Raw genomic sequence first — 20,677 nt, forward strand, 5'->3', positions numbered from 1 at the left:
CGCACTACATTTTATTTCGTGTTTAGGTCTATTTAAAGATGTATAAATATATGATATCATGAACATATTTTACCATAAGAGCATTTCACGTTGAACCTCATACAGGAAGTATATATTCATTGAATAGTATAATCAAATTAATCAAGCATTCAAAACATGAATATAAAATGGATCTGGCAATATATAATCAGAGGCGGATTTAGAGGTTTTTTCAGGGGGCCCGGCCCCCCTTTTCTGGGAAAAAAACGGTTAGTCTTCGACGACTTGTTATTAGCTTATAAGTAATAAGTACAAGAAAATACAAGACTGAGGCAGGCAAGTTAGTTACACAATGACCATACGTGAACATTTTCATTAATGTATAGATAACAAAAACAAACAGTAAATTTGTCTGCGCTATTTAACTACAAACTGTGAATTCGTTATTATTTGAGGATTACTTTTTAGTAGATTTCGTTCGTACAGGGGAACAGCGAATTAAATTGCCAACCAAAATACAAATTTTCTGTAGGATTGTATGCACACTTTGTCAAAACCGAGAAATCTAATATCCACGAAAATGCAAAATTTCTTCAATCCACGAAAATAAATAAATATACAGCCAACTGCTTCATTCTAACTAATATTAATACTTATAATATTACCAGGTTTTCCAGGTCTTCCTGAAATAATAATTTAAACAAATAGTTTCATAGGCATTCACTTATAAAAAAGTTAAATATATATATTCACTTATAAAATTGCTGATAGAGAAAAATATATTAAAACCCTGCAAATACACAAGAAAAACTACAAAAGAGAAACAAACCCGGCGGTCACGAGTGTTCAAATATCAAGTATTAAAGACCTGGGGTGGTGTTCTCGAAAGTATCCTAAGATTGGTCCTCAGTTATAGATAAGACCAACTTTAGGATGGACTTAGGATCAATTTAGGACACTCTTAAGCTGTGTCTCGAAGCTATCTCAGACGCATCTTATGTTAGGACGTCCTAAACGTATCCTAAGTGCAAAATTTTAAATCGTTTAAGTAATTTTTTCATAAAACATTTATAAATGATGAAACCAATAAATTTTGTTTACGAACTTTATAGTTACATGTAAAGATTTAAATGCATGATTTCAAATGTTATCATCATGATTATAAAATTATATAAAAAAAGGATTGCACTATTAAACTGAAATGAGAATTGAATGTGTAATGCAACGTATCGTGAAACACGAAGTTCAAAGTTTAAACTCGTGCATTTTTACTTTATATACGAGGTAAAAACCGATGGTCCGTTTCAATTCGTGTTCATTTTTACGTAAAATAAGTATCAAAAAGCGAAATCCAAACTTTATTCATTTAAAGTTAGGACGAAAAATGCGATGTATCCTAAGTTAAGAGAGCTTCGAGAACACGAATTAGGACAAATACTTGTCCTAAGAGGACACGTCCTAATCCTAAGATAGCTTCGAGAACACCACCCCTGTTACTCGAGAAAAAATATCTCAAGCTTATAAAAGCTGAATGTCCAACCTTAAATTTTAAAATTCTCATAGTAATGTTGTTGTAATATTTTCATCGCCAGGTAAGAGCAAATGATTTTCGATCAAGCCATTTCAATTTTTGCATAGCGCTCACAAACATGCTTATTCCTCTTCAATCATTTTTTAAGTGTAAAACATTGTGTGCCTGAGATATAGTACTAGTTGTAGTTTGCTCTCTGTCATAACATATTTCTATTTATATTTTTTGTATTAAATTCTTTAATATGTTTTACATTTTGTTGCCCAGGGGCTGGCTGCTCTTTTGAATCCGACAACAATGAAAATACTCGGCTTAGAGTAAGAAAAACCAAATTAGTGGAAATTTACATTTCATAGATAAAGTTATGTTTTCATTTCTTTTTTTTTTATTAAAACAAGAGTTCATGCGAGCGAACAAAAAAAAACACTTGTATATTATAATGCCCACGTCTTTGACTTGCGCATAACTCGAACACTTAAATGTAAACAATCTCAGTAACCAAATAAGGACCTTATGGATTAAACTTTTATTGTTTACTAACCTGTTAGTCCTCTCATACCGGGCATACCTACAAATGAAAAATAGTAAAACAATCTTCACAAGACCATCATATCTAACATTTAAGAACTACAACTGGAGCAGGTTAATGGCCGAAACGTCTCAAAATTTGGTTTATTGTTACAATAATAACATTTTTAAGAGACAAAATAAAATTTGACTTTAAAGAGCATTGCAATTGACGCCCATAATCTTCTAAATCATTTGCCAGTACAACTAAGGTAATCTATGCTTCGGGTATGTTAGCCTTTTTTTTTCGATCAAAAAAATTAAACGGTTAAATCAAATCTGCATTCAAGGCCTGTTTATTATTTTTTTTTAAAAAGAATGCAAAACTAAATGAATAATGTTTCATTATGATGAATCGCAATCCGTATCACTGTTTTTGTAATACCAATCTGCGTATAAGCGTTGTTTAGTTCAGTATCTTTGTTGCAAAAAAAAAATGCGGCAACTATAAATGTTTATACATGATATAATGATATTCTTTTTTTTTAAATGATTGTAATGATAAGTAATAATTATTATTATCATCATTTTTTCAAAACATTGTTCAACTGAAATAAAATAAAATAAATTTACCTTTTGGTCCAGCCGGTCCTGGAGGTCCAATTGGTCCAGGCTGTCCATCTTTACCAGGTAGACCTTAAAATACCATAACTGAGTTACACCGATATTCAAAAGAAGTAGTAAAAAAATATCAGATTTTAAATTCTAAATGAATTAGGCTAAAACAAACTAAAACTATCATAAAATCACGGCCTGATCATTGAAGTTTGTATCACGGTAGAATAGTAATCCTTATTAATTGAACTATAAATAAAAGCATTGTAAAATTAGTAAAATAAAAGGTTTCTTTCTTTTTTGAGTGATTTTCCAAACATTTCTATAAGAGCAATATTACGTGTTAATGATATCTTATAGATAACCATTTCTTTTGGACAAAGTCCTCAAAACATCAAAGGTAAATTTATTATATCATAACATTCAAATTTCATAAATTTCATTGGCAGTTATTATTACCCAGCTTGTTTGGACCTCTGTCCCCTCACCCAAAAAAGTAAATGATATACTTGTAACTATAAAAACCACCAAAAATTATTTCGTCAAAACAAAAGCATGATGTTGATAATTTAAAATCAAACACACAGAAAACCTCGCATGATATTTATTCATTGTTTATATTCATATTTTAGACAAAAGATACATATTGATTGATGGTCATATTTGAAAATACATAACCATGAAAATTCACTCACGACTTTTAATTTGTATAAACCTGCAAATCAAATTCATTTCAAATTACAACAATAACTATAGCTTTCTGTGTACCTACTTGGCAGGAGTATATGTTCAATACACGATTACTGCAATCTGTTCTTATAAATAAGTTACAGCATTGGTGTATATATGTATGATTAGATAATATGGCTAAGCAGCTTAATTCACCTGATTTTCCTGGCCTGCCTTTAAATGAATGAAAATGAATTATAATACGGAATCAGCAAGAATACAAGTGTGTCTTCATATTACATCATGCCCGGTCGCACTATCTTATTTCTGTGTTGTGTGAAAACTGATATCAGGGTCAAACTCGTTTATTGCAGAAAATGTCATCAGATCCCACCATATTGAACATACAATCCCCATTCCTTTCATGAATGTGAACTACCGAATAAAACGATTTACCGGATTTGTTATAACATGAGCAACACGACGGGTGCCACATGCGGAGCAGGATCTGCTTACTTTCCGGAGCACTTGTGATCACCCCTAGTTTTTGGTTGCTTATTCTCTAGTTTTTTATGCTGGGTCATGTGTACTATTGTTTGTCGGTTTGTCTTTTTCCTTTTTTTCCGTTTATTATCGATTTATGAGTTTGACTGTCCCTCTGGTATCTTTCGTCTCTCTTTAATAATAAACTACAAGACACAAATCTTTAACCTTATACTGAACAAACGGAATATTGGATAGACATACAGACCAGAAAGCATTATTCCCCTCTTCTATCGTAAGTGGAGAATCCATAGAATGAAATTCAAAACAGTGTAGCTTTGGCCATTGATTGACACATTAAAATCATCCATTGACTGGGACAATTTACTTGAACGTTTGTCTGTAACGACCACTGTTCACGACGTACCTACGATAGACATTTAAACTGTGGGGTCACCAAAGGTTTCTTAACGCCTTTAATTATAAAATAATTCGAAAAATTAATCAGGAATAACCTTTGTGTTTTGATTTATATAGTTGATATAAATCAAAATATCGTGTTATTTCTGATTAATTTTTCGAATTACTTTATTTAGGTGTTGAGAACCTTTGGTGACCCCATAGTTTAAGTGTCTTTAAAAAGTACATAGTGAGCATTGGTCGTTACATACAAACGTTCACCTAAATTGTCCCACTGTTTTGAATTTCGTTCTATGTATATAGGAGAAAAAATAGACGAAGTATAAGATTATTTTAACATTATTGCCTTCAACTATTTGTTTTATATATATATGGTTCTATGAAATGCGTAACTACTACTTGCCAGTTAACCCCCTCATCCCAGGCATACCTACAAATATTAAGTAAATATTACATATGGAAACAACACGTTAAAAATTTCCATACGTCTATCTAAAAATTCTTTAAAATCTTCCTTTATTCCTTTTTATTAGATTATCATTCTTTCTCGTTTCTTGTTTGTTTGTAAGTAAGGTTGTAGGCATTCTCGTTTAAATTATTTCACAATTTTATATGTGTTTTAAATTTTGCTACACAGCATAGGTTTAATTTATTGTTGAAGGTCGTATTGTTATATATTACTGTTTATTTTGCCACTATGTATACTTTGTTGGATAGTTGTCTTATAGGCAATCAAACAACATGCATTGTTACTACTATTATGTGTTTAAGTATGAAATGTATGATATCGCATTTTTTCTATGCATGGAATGATGTTTGTTGGACCAATTTTATGTTTTTCGATCAAGATAGTCACTAAAAGCGATTTTGCAATATTGTGTAATTAGAAATAGCTAGTAAAATAACACAAGAATGCCATATGTACTGTTTTATAGATATAAGAAGATATGGTATAAGCATCTGTGATGAGTTTATTTGGATGGAGAGTTGTCTTATTGGCACTCATATCACATCCTCTATATCTATTTACAAGTAGTTTGTTGTTTAATTATGCACATGTGCTCTAGATATTTTAATTGTCTTGATCATGTATCATACCATTTTTGCCACTAGGTCCCTGTGGACCAAGTAATCCGGGTGCACCTCTTGGTCCTGCAGGTCCAACTTTTCCATCTTTACCCGGTGATCCTAAAATATATAGAAATATTTTAAAATTGAGAGTGTCAAAGAGACAACAATCCGACCATAGAGAAAAAATGACTGACAATGTTCATAATATTAAGAGTAGTCTTCGAAGTGCAATATCATACTACTATTTCGAAAGCAAAACTTTGTGATAAACGGTTTTCACCAGTTTCAATCACAGTTTTGTATGTTAACTGCGTATTATCATGAATTGACAATAGCTTTTTGCACCAGGTCAGAAACTAATTATAACAGCACCTTGACTGAGATTTGTTTCACATTATAGTTATCATTACTATAAGATAAAACAATTAGCTGATTATTCCCCTATAGTATCTCATAAATGAAAGAGGGGCGAAAGATACCAGAGTCAAACTCATAAATCGAAAATAAACTGACAACGCCATGGCTACAAATGAAAAAGACAAACAAACAAATAATAGTACACAAGTTCCCGAAGTACACAGTTGGTACAGTTACATGTACACAGGTTTGCAATCTGATGTACAATAGTTGTCGTTTGTTTATGTAATTTATACGTGTTTCTCGTTTCTCGTTTTTTTTTTAATATAGATGAGATAGTTGGTTTTCCCGTTTGAATGGTTTTACACTAGTAATTTTGGGGCCCTTTATTGCTTGTTGTTCGGTGTGAGCCAAGGCTCCGTGTCGAAGGCCGTACATTGACCTATAATGGTTTACTTTAAAAAAAATTGTTATTAGGATAGAGAGTTGTCTCATTGGCACTCACATCTTCCTATATCTACTTGTAATTAAACAATAGTGTACAATAGTGTGTATACAGTTCATCATTTCTTAAATTTTGGTGCATTTGAAGTCCTTCGAAGTTATAGTTCTAAAACAGTAAATGTGCAAAAGTAGTTATGCAGATCGTTTTTTTTCATCAAGATACAACATGTTTTTGTCTTGTATTACTATAATATATAATAATATATTTATATATTTGTATACCTGGTGTTCCTGCTGGGCCTACTGGTCCAATCTTTCCATCCGTCCCGGGACTACCTGAAATTAATATTGAAAGTGAAATGATTCATTCTAATGACAATTAAAAAATAATGGTATCAAACTGACAGCACATATGTAGTATACTGATACTGTATTATTATACAAAACCCGATGTTTTTCCTGTGTTTGGCTAGGTTACATAACTTATCTTGTTCAATCGAAAGGCTAAAATATTGTTTTGAACGTTGAACATTCCTGCCAGTATACCTCTAGAAAGCAGTGACTTTCAATTTTACGTCGAGTTTCTAAATACATTTCACATATGATATCGAATATGTTCCTTATATCGTAACTATAATACCCTTCCCTTTTCACGAATGTGACCTACCGAATAAGACTTTTTACTGAATTGGTAATTACATAAGCAACACGACTGGTGCCACATGTGGCCAAGGATCTGCTTACCCTTCCGGAGCACCTTAAATCACTCTCAGTTTTTGGTGGAGTTCGTGTTGCTTAGTAAAAAGTTGTCAATGTTGTGTCTTCTGTACTATTATTTGTTTGTTTATCTTCTTATTTTAGCCATGGCGTTTTCCGATTATTTTCATTCTTTGAGTTTGACTCGCCCTCTGGTATCTTTCGTCCCTCTTTCACGTAACGAAGCATGAACTAATGGATAAATACGCTGACGAGCTCGGTCTTTGTTTTTTTTTTTTTTTTCTACTTTAAGGATGTTTGCTCCTCCATTTTTTGATTTTTTGCCAGATTTTCGGAATCCACTGGTTTTATACATGTATTGTCATTAAAAAAATTGTCCCGCTAACCCCTACTTTTCTTTTCATAATTTTATTACATAAAGTTTAAAAAGCCATATTTCAAAATCTTATAAAATTCTTGTTATTTTTTCATATTTTTTGAAACAAATAAGGTGCCAATGTTAGATATATGAAAAATGTAGAGATAATTATTTCCCGCCAAATTTTCAATGGCTTATATCTCGAAAACGAGCACACGTACCCTCAATTTTTTTCTACTTTTTTTAGTTTCTTTATTAATATACTATCAATTCATAATAGTCTTTTAAAAAGCTTGTTATTTTTTAACAGAGTAGCGAACATCCTTAAATGAATCTTTTGGATTTTTTCAATTGCAATGTTAGTACAATACAGCATATTTATTTACCCTTAATTCCTGGTTTTCCATCCGCTCCTGGTTTTCCTGTGGAAGTAGACAAATGATTAGTTTCCTGAAAACTCATGTCAACGATAGTATATAAAATCTAAGTATCTCTCCTGTTGCAATATCTAAATAAAATACTCTTGAATTCCTCATTTTCAATTTAAAAGTCAGTTTGAACTAACTTATCCTTTGTTGCAATAGAATGATTGGCTAAAATTAATAATTTTTAATACAAGTGTCTTGTTGAAATAATTAGTAAACGTTGATGTTTTGGGGATAATCATGTATCAATATAACTTTATAGAAACACAAAAGTTGCATACATGTACATGCGAATTGTAAAGAATCTTACCTTGATCTCCCTTTGGTCCTGGTGTTGCGCCTCCTGAACCTAAAATATTAGTATCACATGTAAGTTCTAATGTATAAACAACTGATCTATTTATTTATTTATTTTTGTACTTTGTGGTGAATATTTTAATGAACAATAAAGTTTGTACTGATGATATCCTTCTTTAGAAAGATTGACACAATTTATTAGTTGCTGAACATGAGATACAAATTCGTTATATTCTTGCTTTCTTTTTGTTATAGAAATTTGTATAAATTGTATGCTGTACTCACAAATTAATCAAGCAACAATGACAAGATGTATCGAATTTTTTCATATGGACAAAATTTATTAAGAATGTTTAAAACTGCAGTCATCTATACTGCCACTGAATGGTAAAAAGCAACAATCGATCAATTAATCAATAATATGAAAATGTTATTTTATCATTCATATATTCAGTCAGGAATCTACTTCGGCAAAATTATCTCCCCATTTCGCCGGTTCATTTTCATAATCGTAGAAATAGAAGCCATGGTAGAGATGACGCGCTGCCAATTTTGCTCTTGAAAACCGACAAATTTAACAAAATAGCACCATTACGATCCTTATATTTCAGTTGTATTTTAAAAGACAAATGTATCTTCTAGCCAATGAGCATCAGTAAATGATCTTGATTGCATTGATTCAACTTAAAACTAGTGTCTGATCGGTTGTCAGGTGGAATTTTCGAAAATTCTTAAACCTTTAAAAAAAAAATCTGATTAAATATTTCGTGGAATGGCAGACTAAACATTTTCATTGGTTGAAGATTACAAAACCATAGTTATCACACACACAAATTATATTTTTTCGAAGATATGCATTTTCATTATCCAACTTAAAAGACTGTCGTCACGTACTTTAAAAAAAAAAAAGCTATTCGAACACACCTATACTGTTTTTGTGATTCATTAGATAGGTATTTCACTTGACCCATATATCTCATCTTTCGTACTGTGATATTTTTATGTTATAAAATCAACCTGTAACTTTGATTTATAAAAATGATAGAATCTGAAGCGAGATGGTATACCAAATACTCTTGCTTTGTGCGTTTTAAAGACAAATTATACACCTCAAACATGCCCTAACATAAAAAGGTGCACTAACTTTTCTCTTTTCGATACAATTGTTACCCATTTTTTGGAATTTTCTCTTGAGTCACAAAATGGAAGGACAGACACGAAAATTACTGAACTAATAGATTGATATGTTATCCGTTCGTGGTAAAAAAAAAATTAAAAAGCGGAGGTTATCCATTTTCTACATCCAACTTAATAGATACCCATGTCGTCGACTTGATATCTAATTATTATGCATTACTGTGTAATACATAAATGAAAACTTATGCAAATGGTGTTTTTAAAAAAAAACACTTCGTAATTGAGAAGAAAATCGTCGTTTTATTTGTTTCTATTAACTTTTAAAAATTTTGTTACTAAAGAGAACATTACAGTAAGCATTTATCGCCTTCTCTAACATAGAGCTTCGATTCTTTTGTTCTATTTCCACTGGGTTTCCGTCTGTATTCTCCTCAATTCATCTATCTCTGTTGAGTTTATATAATTTTATTTAATTTTCCTATCGATTATTGATATGATTTATATACCTGGTTTTCCTTGAGGACCTGCTGGGCCAATTGGACCTATCGGACCTGCAAATAATTACAAGAGTGAGAAGTTAAATAAAAAAAAAAAATCCTTGGGTCTTAAAATTTAGTATACTTCATAATTTCCCCTCAGCTTGTAGTTACTGATATTACAGATGTGTGTATTGTGCTTTTGCATACAACTTGGTTATGTTGCAATTGAGATGCATTAATAATCATATATCTTTATAAAGTATAATATGATTGATAATAAAAATAGAAAAATTTGGCATGATTGCAAAGGAGACAACTTTCCACCAGAGACCAATTGACATAGATGTTCACATTTATAATTCATCGTACAGCCTTCAAAAATGAGGAAATTTTGCTTTTAAACGCCACGAAATGACAACATTAAAACAATCCAACGAGAGTACTAACGGCCTCATGTGTGTTAAACAATGAAAAAACCAAATATGATTTCCATCGATACACAACAACCACTTAATTCGCCGTTTCAGAATCTAATGCATCCTGGGTAATATTTTCAAAAGTGTACACCACAACGTCCTGATTGGTTAAAAATGTCATAAACAATGGAAATTTAACCAATGACGTGGCGTTATTTTCATTTTGGGGTACGAACAATGAAATTACCCATGATTCTTTAGATTCTGAAACGGCGAATTACAAGTTCCTGACTTGAGACAGGTGAATATTATGTAGCGAGGTTAAGCTAGTTGCTTGGCCAAACCCCGGGACAGTGGTTTAAGAAAGCTATAAAAAGCATAAAAATCAGAGGAAAAGAGATTTACCCATCTGATCGATATAAAACGTCTTCAAAATAAAATCTCTTTTATTTAAACTACTAAAACTAATCGATTGATATATGTGTTAAATCTTATGTTGTCCCTAGATCTTTCGATTGTTTATGTTATAAAACAATAGATCCAAAAAAGATGACAAAAATAAAATGTTTCTGATTTCTAGTTACGCCTATTCAAACTCTAGCATGTTTAACAAAAATGCATCGCTGTACTTTTTACTATTATTGGTAGGAATACTTTAGAAAACAGCTCATACAATGAATTGAATGGACGAATAGATTTACATAAAAAAAAGCTCATGTATATAATATATGCAAAACCAGCTACACATAACACATGGTATTTTTCTTTGACAGTAAAATAAAGAGTGTAGAAGTATGAATTTTAAAATTAAAAACAAAGTCTTTTTAAAAAAAACAATAACAGAAAACAATTTTTGTTATATGTAAGTGACATAAAACTCTGATCACAAATATGTAAATATCTATACTACAGATATATTAAGCTTATGTAACTATTTAAATAGCTAGGTGTAAATACATGTAAAATTAAGAATGGAAATGGGGAATGTGTCAAAGAGACAACAACCGGACCGAGCAGATAACAGCCGAAGACCACCAATTGGTCTTCCATCCAGCTTGCATCTTAACAAACATATATACTAGTTCAGTGGTAATGAACATGATACTTAACTTCGAAATATATTAGATGTGTATGCGTTATTGTTTACTATTTTTCAATTTAAAATAAATTGCATTTCATGAATCTCATTTCCGCCAAACCATCAGCATCCAACGATTGATAAAGGAGTAAAAAGACAAATCAAAAGGATGGATTATCTCTCTAACATTTCTATGTTCTTTACATAATAGCAGATTCCTCTTTATTGTACGGATAATAGAACAAAATGTAAGACAGACTTTGAAAAGATGCATCCTGGATGTACTAAAAACATCAATTAAGTCAAATTTAAAACAGAAACAAAAAATAAAAACAAGACTTTTTTTTGCATAACTTGTAAATTATATACAAAAGGTGTGCATAAACAAAGTTAAGTATAATTTGCAACATGACAGTTTTATTAATGAGAAAGAACATAATGAAACTGCCCGTAAACAAACCAATTACCATAACTTAAGGTAATAAATAATAGATAATTATTGTCCAAATAATTATATGGTTAATTAAAAAATTACAATGATTTATCACAAAATATTACTATAAATAATACTTAATAGGATGTTTTTGTAAGGAAGAGATAGTTTTATTTAAACCATTTAACATAGATTAAGCTTAAGAATATTTAAGAAATATTTACCTTTTTCTGATATCTAAACAAAGCCAGTGAAGGAAGTAAAAATAAGGTTTTATTGTCCATTTTCAAAGCTCATCTAGCACACTAGCTATCCTACTCTACGGAGCTAATATCGACTGATAACACATTAAACACCTTTGAGAGGGGCATTTTTACTTTAAACGGTAAGTAATGATTTCGGAAAAAAGTATTTATAAAAAGGTAAATTTAAAAAAAGAATTCTATAAAAAAAATAAAACTTTATCAACCAACGAAACGGATTGCAATTAACTGTTGTATTTTTGGAATTCAGAAGAAAATGGTGAGTAAAAAATGGGATTAAAGCTACTATGTAGCTAAATTTCTTTCCTTAAGGACAATTGTTTACATTTCCACTTAATTGACAACGAGTCTACTCGTTGTAAACCGAAGACGATAGGAAGAAACCTTTCTACACAATAGAAATAATTTATATCTTCACTTATATACTACATTATTGCAAGGTAAGCAGTCCCTTTAATCTTTAAATACTACATGTATATGTTAAAATGACAACAAAAAAACAGGTGAAGATTATATTGCATTATATTATAATGTATTTATGAATTTTTTGTTAGAAGGGCCTAGTCGGTCGAGTGGTATACATAATCTATCATTCCTGCAGTATATAACAGGTGCTCTCGACTCCAACACTATTAACTGGGATTGTCAGTTTTTGTTCTTCCGAAGATCGGTGGCTTTCTTATGGTACTTTGACGTCCTCCACAAAAAAAAATTGATCGATATGAAATAGCACTACATTCCTGATAGTGGTGTTTAGGTTAACACCACTCAATCTATCAATCATCAAAACAATTCTAAGTTATTTAAACGTAAATGGGGCTTTGTCAGATCCTTCCCAACATCTATGAAGAGACCTGCTTATGACAAATCATCGTGGTTAGGTTTTTTCCCACTCCTTTTTTTCTTTAAGTTTTTCATTGCAGTCATGTCATTTGTTATTAAAAAAATCATTGTTTTGTTGAAACTGTATCTGAACAACAGCAATATCCCAATTTATTTTGTAAAACATGTGCATTGTTTATCTTTCACCCTATTAAATATGATTTTAGGGAAACTTTTTGGGTAAGGTTTCTTTTTCACTCTTTTTAAGTATCAATGGCAAAACAATGTCAGTTACTTTGCAATAGTCATTAAATGAAAGGTAGTTAAAACCTTATGATAAATATTTTTATTTAGATGATAAGTAAGAAAAAGTTACACAGCTACTTTTGCATAGGTACTATTTCTGTACCAAAAATCTGTAGTACTGGAAATCTACTTTTGATGTTCAGTATTATTTTGTTACTTAAGAATTATTGTAAAATTTAGGTACCTGTATTTTACAGTACTTGATTTGTACTTGAAATTTAAGTACTACAATTTTTGGTTGCACGGTTACATTTTCAGCATTTTGAAAGTTTGTCTATTTCAAATTTCTTAAAGTTATAATGTTCCACCATGGAATGCTGTGATAATTTTTGGTATTATTTTATACTAATAATTTAAGTTCAAATCAAGTACTGGAATTAACAAGTACCTTAGTATTACAATAATTCTAAAGTAAAGAAATAGTACTAAATATTAAAAGCAAATTTCCAGTACTACAGATTTTCAGTACAGAAATAGTACCTATGCAAAAGTAGCTGTGTAAGACAAAAACTGCTGACATCTAACATAAACCAGAAAGGACGTTAATGAATATATTCATAACTATATATTTTAATTTTAGGATTCAAATGTAAAAAAAATTGTACGAATGATGATTTTCGACAGGTTAACATTTAAGATCAGAACTTTCTTTATTAATGTTAAACATTGTTAAATGCAGAGACATTAGTCTGCAACTTTTTTTATTATCAAAATTCATGGGATGTCAGTTTTATTGTTATTTATAAGTTATAAATGCTTATATTATCAAAAGTTAATATGATAACTATTATTACAATTATGCATCACTACAAAAAATTGCATAAATTAATAAAGATTTATTGTATCTCGTATAAAAACTCCAATGTTAAGCAGCATGACTTTCCACGTGACCTTAAGGTGTCAGACCACCAATTAAAAATCCCTATCTGTTCAACCAAATTTTGCAATTTTCACAGCTTTCTAAATATTTTACCTTAAGTTTAACTTCAAGGAAACCAGGTATATCCTGAATTGTACATGTATCACCTTCCTACATGCCAATTTTCAACCAATGTTTAAAGTCTTGTAACAAATTTCTGATTTTGAAAAGACAGGTACTACCAAAAAAACTCCCGGTTTTCTGGAAATCTTAAATTAGTGTACTATGTAGCGCATTAATCCTGAATTTTTAATGCAAACTCATAGACAAGTGAATTTTGGCTCAAAATGGTCTAAATATATTTCCCTTTCACCAAAAGTTTCATTTCTGCAAATTTGTTTGTTAGTTTAAGTAAACAATGACATCAAAAGCACTATTTTGTGTCAAAGTAGGACTACTTTTACATACGTTCTAAATTGGAGGGAGTAATTGGTGGTCTGACACCTAAAGTCATGTTAGTAACATTTCAGGCTGAATATTGCTTTTATCTTTTTCTTTGTAATGTTGTGATAAATAACGACTTTAACAAGATTAATATTCATTTTTTAATGCATTATCATATGGTGTATTGTGATCAAAACTATTTTGATTCAACACATTTCTAAAAATAAATGTTAAATGATCCGTGGATCCGAACATACAGTTAAAGCATTGCAACCCATGCATTTTAAAATTGATAGCAGACTAAATAAAGTTTGACTTATTAAAACTGCTCTGTTTTAATTGTCAGTATTTGTAACGCCACAAAACTCTAATGAAAATGTATATAAAGGGTATTGTCTCAAATCTTGCAAGAAATAGTTAAAATTTGAGGTCAAATGTGCCCGAAGCAGTTGGACAATTAATATCACTTTAGTTGCAAAAGTATGTTTATATATAGTGGTCACAAAGAGATGAATTAATTATATACGTCGTTAAAAATAACATTTGCATAACGACTTCATAATTACTAAAAGCACATTATCATTCAAATATAAATAGTAGTATTTATTTGAAAACACAGTCGTGTCTCACAGGTGGCCAAACGATACGGCTTATTTCATCCTTATAATTCTAACGGATTGAATATTTTGCAATGAAATTATTCCACTATTAGTCATATTTCATAACCATACAAGTTATAGTGTTGAAACTGTAATCATTAGCCTAAGCTTGTCAACAAAGTTTACAATAAATTCATTGACGGGAATCAATGATTAATTTGAGACCCTTTTTAATAGAATTATTAAACCCCACACCAATTTCAAACAGTTCGTAATAGGTTGATGGAAACAAAAAGTCTTCTATTCGAATATCATGTTTGTCAAGGGTTATCTCTTACAAATGTGATTGAAACAGTAAAGTTTTCGTGGTTATAAACTTGCTGTGTATATGATATGTATACAATTTCGAATGGATAGGATGTACTGTAATCGAAAATAGAACACTCTCTGACAAGAAAATAGAGTAAAATGATTATGTTAGATTTCATTTATGTGCAGTTGATTCCTAAGAACCAATTTGTTACCAAATCATATCGTTTTAATAAAGCGAATTTCCTTATGCTTGTAAATGAAATTTTACTGGGCTTACTTGCTTTGTTTGTGTAAACGTTAGCACAAGCATTGTAATAAGTATTGACATCTTTAAACAATAAAGATGAAAAGGGCATAGTTAAACCTGTACATATTATATCTAAATTTGATTGACTGTTATCCAAATTACAATCGTACAATATACAAAGCAAGCACACTCACCAAAGTCTTACTCTAAATGTGTTAGCTTTTAACAAAAACTTTTAATGTCAACACTGGTTAAGTGTTATATCTTACAGTAACATTTGGAACATCTAAGACTTTTTTTTAAATAACTCTTGATGAAATAATTAAAAAATTATATAAATAAATTATTGTTTTTGATATCAATATAGAAATAAAATACATAATTACCTGGTAAACACATTTTCGTTGTACAATACGTATGGACAACATCAGCCTAGAAAACACCAAAAAGAAAAGAATAGGACAAACATCCAAAATAGAAGACGTAAACGTATGCTACGATCAAAGCATGCACTAGTCAACGGGATTTAGTTTGAAATGGTCATTTTGGTATGACGTGTCACGGTACTTGTCTATCCCAAATTCATGTATTTGGTTTTGATGTTATATTTGTTATTCTCGTGGGATTTTGTCTGATGCTTGGTCCGTTTCTGTGTGTGTTACATTTTAGTTTTGTGTCGTTGTTCTTCTCTTATATTTAATGCGTTTCCCTCGGTTTTAGTTTGTTACCCCGATTTTTATTTTTTGTCCATGGATTTATTTGTTTTGAACAGCGGTATACTACTGTTGCCTTTATTTAGGATATAAAAGTATGACAATAAATGATTTAGTCAATTTTAATGGTAATCAACTGCGGGTAATTCAGTACTGTTCAGACATTTTGCCTGCAGTAAATTCCGTACCGTTACTAAAGTTAGGTAGCACTTCAGTATGGAGTTGGTGTGTACAGGTTAAAGGCAGCTATTGACCAATCTGACCAAAGACTTACTATTCGAGCAGATATGTCTTACCCTAAAGAGCGACATCGTTTAACCCTAGTTCGGGCTTGATTTGTGTCACTCAATTTTAATTTTGTGAAGTGTATCTTTCAAATATTTTAGTCCATATCACCGTCATACAAAGTCTACAGTACTTGTTCTAGGTTTCTTATACTAAAGCATGGTGTGGGTCAGTTCTTCTTTTATCATTTACAGGATCTGCTTATCCTTCTCGTTGATCAGTCTTTAATTTTCTATGTTGTGTTTTGTGTACTATTGTGTGTCTGTTTGTCCATTATGTTTTTGCCAGTGTGTTGTCAGATTATTTTCGACTTATAAGTTTGATTGTCCTTTTTGTATCTTTTACCTCTCTTTTTCAGAAGATTCTCGCATTTTATTGGTAATCGTAAAACTCATCATCGTTTCTTGATATGACGTAAAACTCATCATCGTTTCTTGATATGACAATGTATTTGCATGGTCTTTCTGAAAACTTTTGCGTGCAACTGTTGCATTACTGATTTTAATTTATTCTTCTAAGAGTATATAACTCGAAATAAAAAAAAACTTACCTGAGCGTCAATTATAGCTTGTATTGCCCATTCTAAATCTCCAGGACTTGTAGACCGTTTCTTGACGTCCTTAAGTTTTTCTCTTAATTTAGTAACATTAGCTACATACTTTGCAAACTCGTTTGACGACAGCTTTATGTCTAAATTTGAATCTGGAATGGATCTCTGAAACAATATATAATTATAGTTATTTATTGATTATATCTGTTTACGTTTATAAGGTTCTTAAGAATTGTATGTATCAAATATTGAAAAACAAACGACCTAGAGGGTATATGGAGCTATGTCAATAAACTGCAAGCTAGTCTGTAGGACCTAGTTTAAAATAGGAAAACACAATATCACTGACTTGAGGGACTCTACAAACATGTGTAGAAATGACCAGGGGACTGGTTATGTCTCAAAATGCCTTTGTATCAAAGTTCGACGTCACATCTTTGACGTCGCTTTAGTTTTACCAGTACAATATCAACCTGAATAGCGATTGTTTATTAAGTTGAGTCGGATGTTTCGAAATAGTCCCAACATTTATAGTGCTGTGACTAATGAAGTGATCCGAAGCTCAATTCGATTCAAACAGGAGCTCGTGGAGGCGTTGCCAGACTTTTACGACTGACTTTTACGAACATGTACCGAAGCAAAAGAGACTATAATCTAAATTTGATTTAATATTCTATTTCAACTCTTCGTGGGTACATTTTGAAGGAATGTACGTGTTAAAAAGACCGTGCCGTTTACGCCTCAAATTACCTTTGTATCCAAGGTTGATGACACATTAGCGACTTAGCTTTTATAAGTAACAAGTAGAACGTCAAACTGAATAGCAGTTTATGATGTAAGAGTGAGATATTTAGAAATCTTCCTAAAATCATGCAAACACTATGCTGTTAGATTAGTCATGTTGGCCATGTTGATTGGCAAAGAGGGATTATTAGATATGTTTTCAAACTTATCACTACAGAAACATGTGCAAGCAACTTTTAATATTGATCTTGTAGTTTCAGAGCAGAATATTTCGCTAAAGGTTAACGGTGCGACAAACCTCGGATATGCGAATACTTGGTTTCAACGTTTGCGTGCCAAGTTTATATTTGATTTATTTATAACAGCATGTTTAGAACGTGGAACATAATTTCATTGCCAAACGCTTAAAATAAATTGTAAGCGTTGCAACATAATTGACTTTAGGTGACATTAATGTAAAATTTATTCTCAGCTTTGAATTTAGATTTATATGTGAAAAATCATTAAAAATTATTATATATCATATTTGCTTCAGAAGTGAAGACCTTTATAATGTTTACTAATGACGATCGTCGCCAGTTTATGAGAAAAGTTAACTTGAACATTGCAAGCCAAGTCTGTAATACAAATCTTAAATATAATGAAGCATGTTTAATAAATAACGACCAGTTTAGTGCAGAAAGTGTAAGTTTAAAGAGTTTACATTATTGATACTAACGAAACACCAATACTCAGCTTTCCGCTTACATTTATATGTGAAAGATCATTAAAAAAAGTACAGCTACCACTAAAATATCTATAATTTCAAACAAGTTGTTTTTATTAGAAGAAATTCTAAAGGAAACTATATTCCATTTATAATACGAAATATCAAAATATATGTTAACATTTATTCTAATCTTCTTTTCATTGAAAGCCAAAATCTTTAAACAATTCACGTTGAATTGGGTAGGTTTGAATACCTCTTCCCAACATTCAAGAATGTTTTACTCTAGATATAAATAGGATTCACATCTGAAGGTGTGTGTGGTGCGTTCGATTTGTTAACCTTACGTTAATAGTCTTAAGTCTATATCACCGAGTATATAAATACTGTTTAGCCTTTGTTATTCACTTTTTTATTTTAATGTGTAGAAAATTACTTTCTTTGTCATACGTCAAACACACGAATACAAAATCAAAGAATATTGAAATCTAGCTAACTGCGTTGTTACCTTCACCTCTTTAGTCCAGCTACTGCTTAAATGACAATGTATTCAAACTCAACCTCAGAAAAATTGTTATTTATTGGTTTTCGTTGGTTGTTTTCTACTTTAAATCTTGTTGTTAATCGTTTTAAATGAAGCTTTTTGAAATAGTATGTCATTTGGATATTGTAGAACCTATAATACTATACAATATGGCTTAAATTTAATCAGAAGTATACTACTATTGCCATTATTTGACTCATTCACGATAGCCTACAGCTGTTAACAATCAGATGCTTATTAGATACATGTTGCTGTCTCATGAGCATGCATACCGCATCTACGTATTTCAAATAGAGTACTACTGTGACAAAAATGTTATGTGTTGGTTTCTATAATACGAGGACATAATGTGACTTTTTCTAGAATCTATCATGAGATAAATTCATCTTTTAACCTTTGTTTTACTGATAGTCACCAATAACGTAATCAGATTATATGTTTTACTTTTTTCGATTTTCCAATGAATTGTTCATATAAGCTTGCTTAACTGTATATAAGATTGGGATAAAACAATTGCATTCCCAATTTGTGTGCATAATTCACAAATGCCTTTGACCTTTATTAGCTACTTTGCTTAATATTTTTGATCACTCCATTAAAAGAGGGCTTTGATTGATATTTCCATTAAATTTTAAAAAATCAAATACTAACGATTGTGTCATGTGGGTTTTATGTCGTGTAATTTGTTACTTTTTTAATTGAAAGTCAGAAATTTTCAATAATCTGAAGAAACAACCCCCCCCCCCCCCCCCCTCCCCCCCAAAAAAAAAATAAATAATCAAAAACCTATTTGCTGTTATTTGGATTGGATGTGTCGTGTATTTACGCTGCACGTTTTCCTATCAATTTCGGGGAAACTGTTCGTTTGCCTGGCAGGCTCAAGTGTAAACAAATATCTAAGTAGTTATTCAGTAGAACCGCATAATAGATTGTTGCAATATCTATTTTAAAAAAAATGTATACGTGTCCTTTGGAACTTGTGGTTTAACAAATACACAATAAACGTACCTTATTCTTAATTAATAATATCGTTTAATTTATGACTTTTTTACAAATTTAATACATTGCATCGTGACGAGCAAACTACAAATGTTTGTTATGCATGTCGACCTGGGACTTATGTAAAACTGGGCGTATATACTACTATGCTTCATTATTTGGAAACCGTTTCTCAAATCACAAAGAGTTAAGTACGAATATAAAAGAAACAAAAGATTCATACTTTTTTTTCATGGTAATGAGCCATAGGTGTACACTTTATAATGTGTATTCTTCAAATTAGGTTTATAAAATTCAGCCAAGTTACAATCAAGTTTTTTTACGGAAAAAACAGCACATATCAATATTATTCCGGCAATTACTATATTTCTACAAATGAACGATTCAGATAGATTGTTTCTGTCTTTAAATCTATAATACTAAAATGACGAGGTCCAATTTGTCAGCCGTCATGGGGTAAAAACGACAAATCAAAGAATTCAACTTTATATATAGCTAATATAGGGCAATGGTGTAGATTAAAAATTACACCACTCCAGACCAATTTGTTTTCCACATGATTAGTATTGCCAATAATTAAGTTCCGGGTCGAATCCGATACCGATACCAATAGTATATTCACCTGTTACCTATTACCTTATTTGTTCGTTCCGCATCTGAAAGGCGCACCACGAAACGATGAATTTAGGATTTTGCTATATACACGGGTCATAATCACAAGGTTGACACTACTAAATTCAATCATTGTCAAATTGTTCCCTATTGTAGTATTTTTGTCAGTAAGACTTTCTAAGATAATAATACGAATACTAAAATTCTGGACTTAAAATAAGGCGTATAGGTACAGTTTTCAATTTGTTAGCGTGCA

The 20,677-nt window shown here is 31.0% G+C and overlaps 1 protein-coding gene across 1 annotated transcript in view; it reads right to left on the reverse strand.

Moving 5' to 3' along the window:
• Nucleotides 1-20,677, reverse strand: part of LOC139494401 (collagen alpha-1(I) chain-like) — a 39,087-nt gene that overhangs the window by 16,297 nt on the left and 2,113 nt on the right. The window contains exons 2-12 of the mRNA XM_071282564.1: nucleotides 16,817-16,981; nucleotides 15,655-15,700; nucleotides 9,517-9,561; nucleotides 7,887-7,925; nucleotides 7,538-7,573; nucleotides 6,359-6,412; nucleotides 5,303-5,392; nucleotides 4,608-4,634; nucleotides 2,651-2,713; nucleotides 2,052-2,078; nucleotides 645-662 (exon numbers count right to left, since the gene is read on the reverse strand). Of these exons, the coding sequence (XP_071138665.1) occupies nucleotides 645-662; nucleotides 2,052-2,078; nucleotides 2,651-2,713; nucleotides 4,608-4,634; nucleotides 5,303-5,392; nucleotides 6,359-6,412; nucleotides 7,538-7,573; nucleotides 7,887-7,925; nucleotides 9,517-9,561; nucleotides 15,655-15,700; nucleotides 16,817-16,981 (610 nt within the window). The remainder of the gene's footprint in view (nucleotides 1-644; nucleotides 663-2,051; nucleotides 2,079-2,650; nucleotides 2,714-4,607; nucleotides 4,635-5,302; nucleotides 5,393-6,358; nucleotides 6,413-7,537; nucleotides 7,574-7,886; nucleotides 7,926-9,516; nucleotides 9,562-15,654; nucleotides 15,701-16,816; nucleotides 16,982-20,677) is intronic.

Source organism: Mytilus edulis, chromosome 11 (assembly GCF_963676685.1).
Source record: "Mytilus edulis chromosome 11, xbMytEdul2.2, whole genome shotgun sequence".
Taxonomy (NCBI): Eukaryota; Metazoa; Mollusca; class Bivalvia; order Mytilida; family Mytilidae; genus Mytilus; species Mytilus edulis.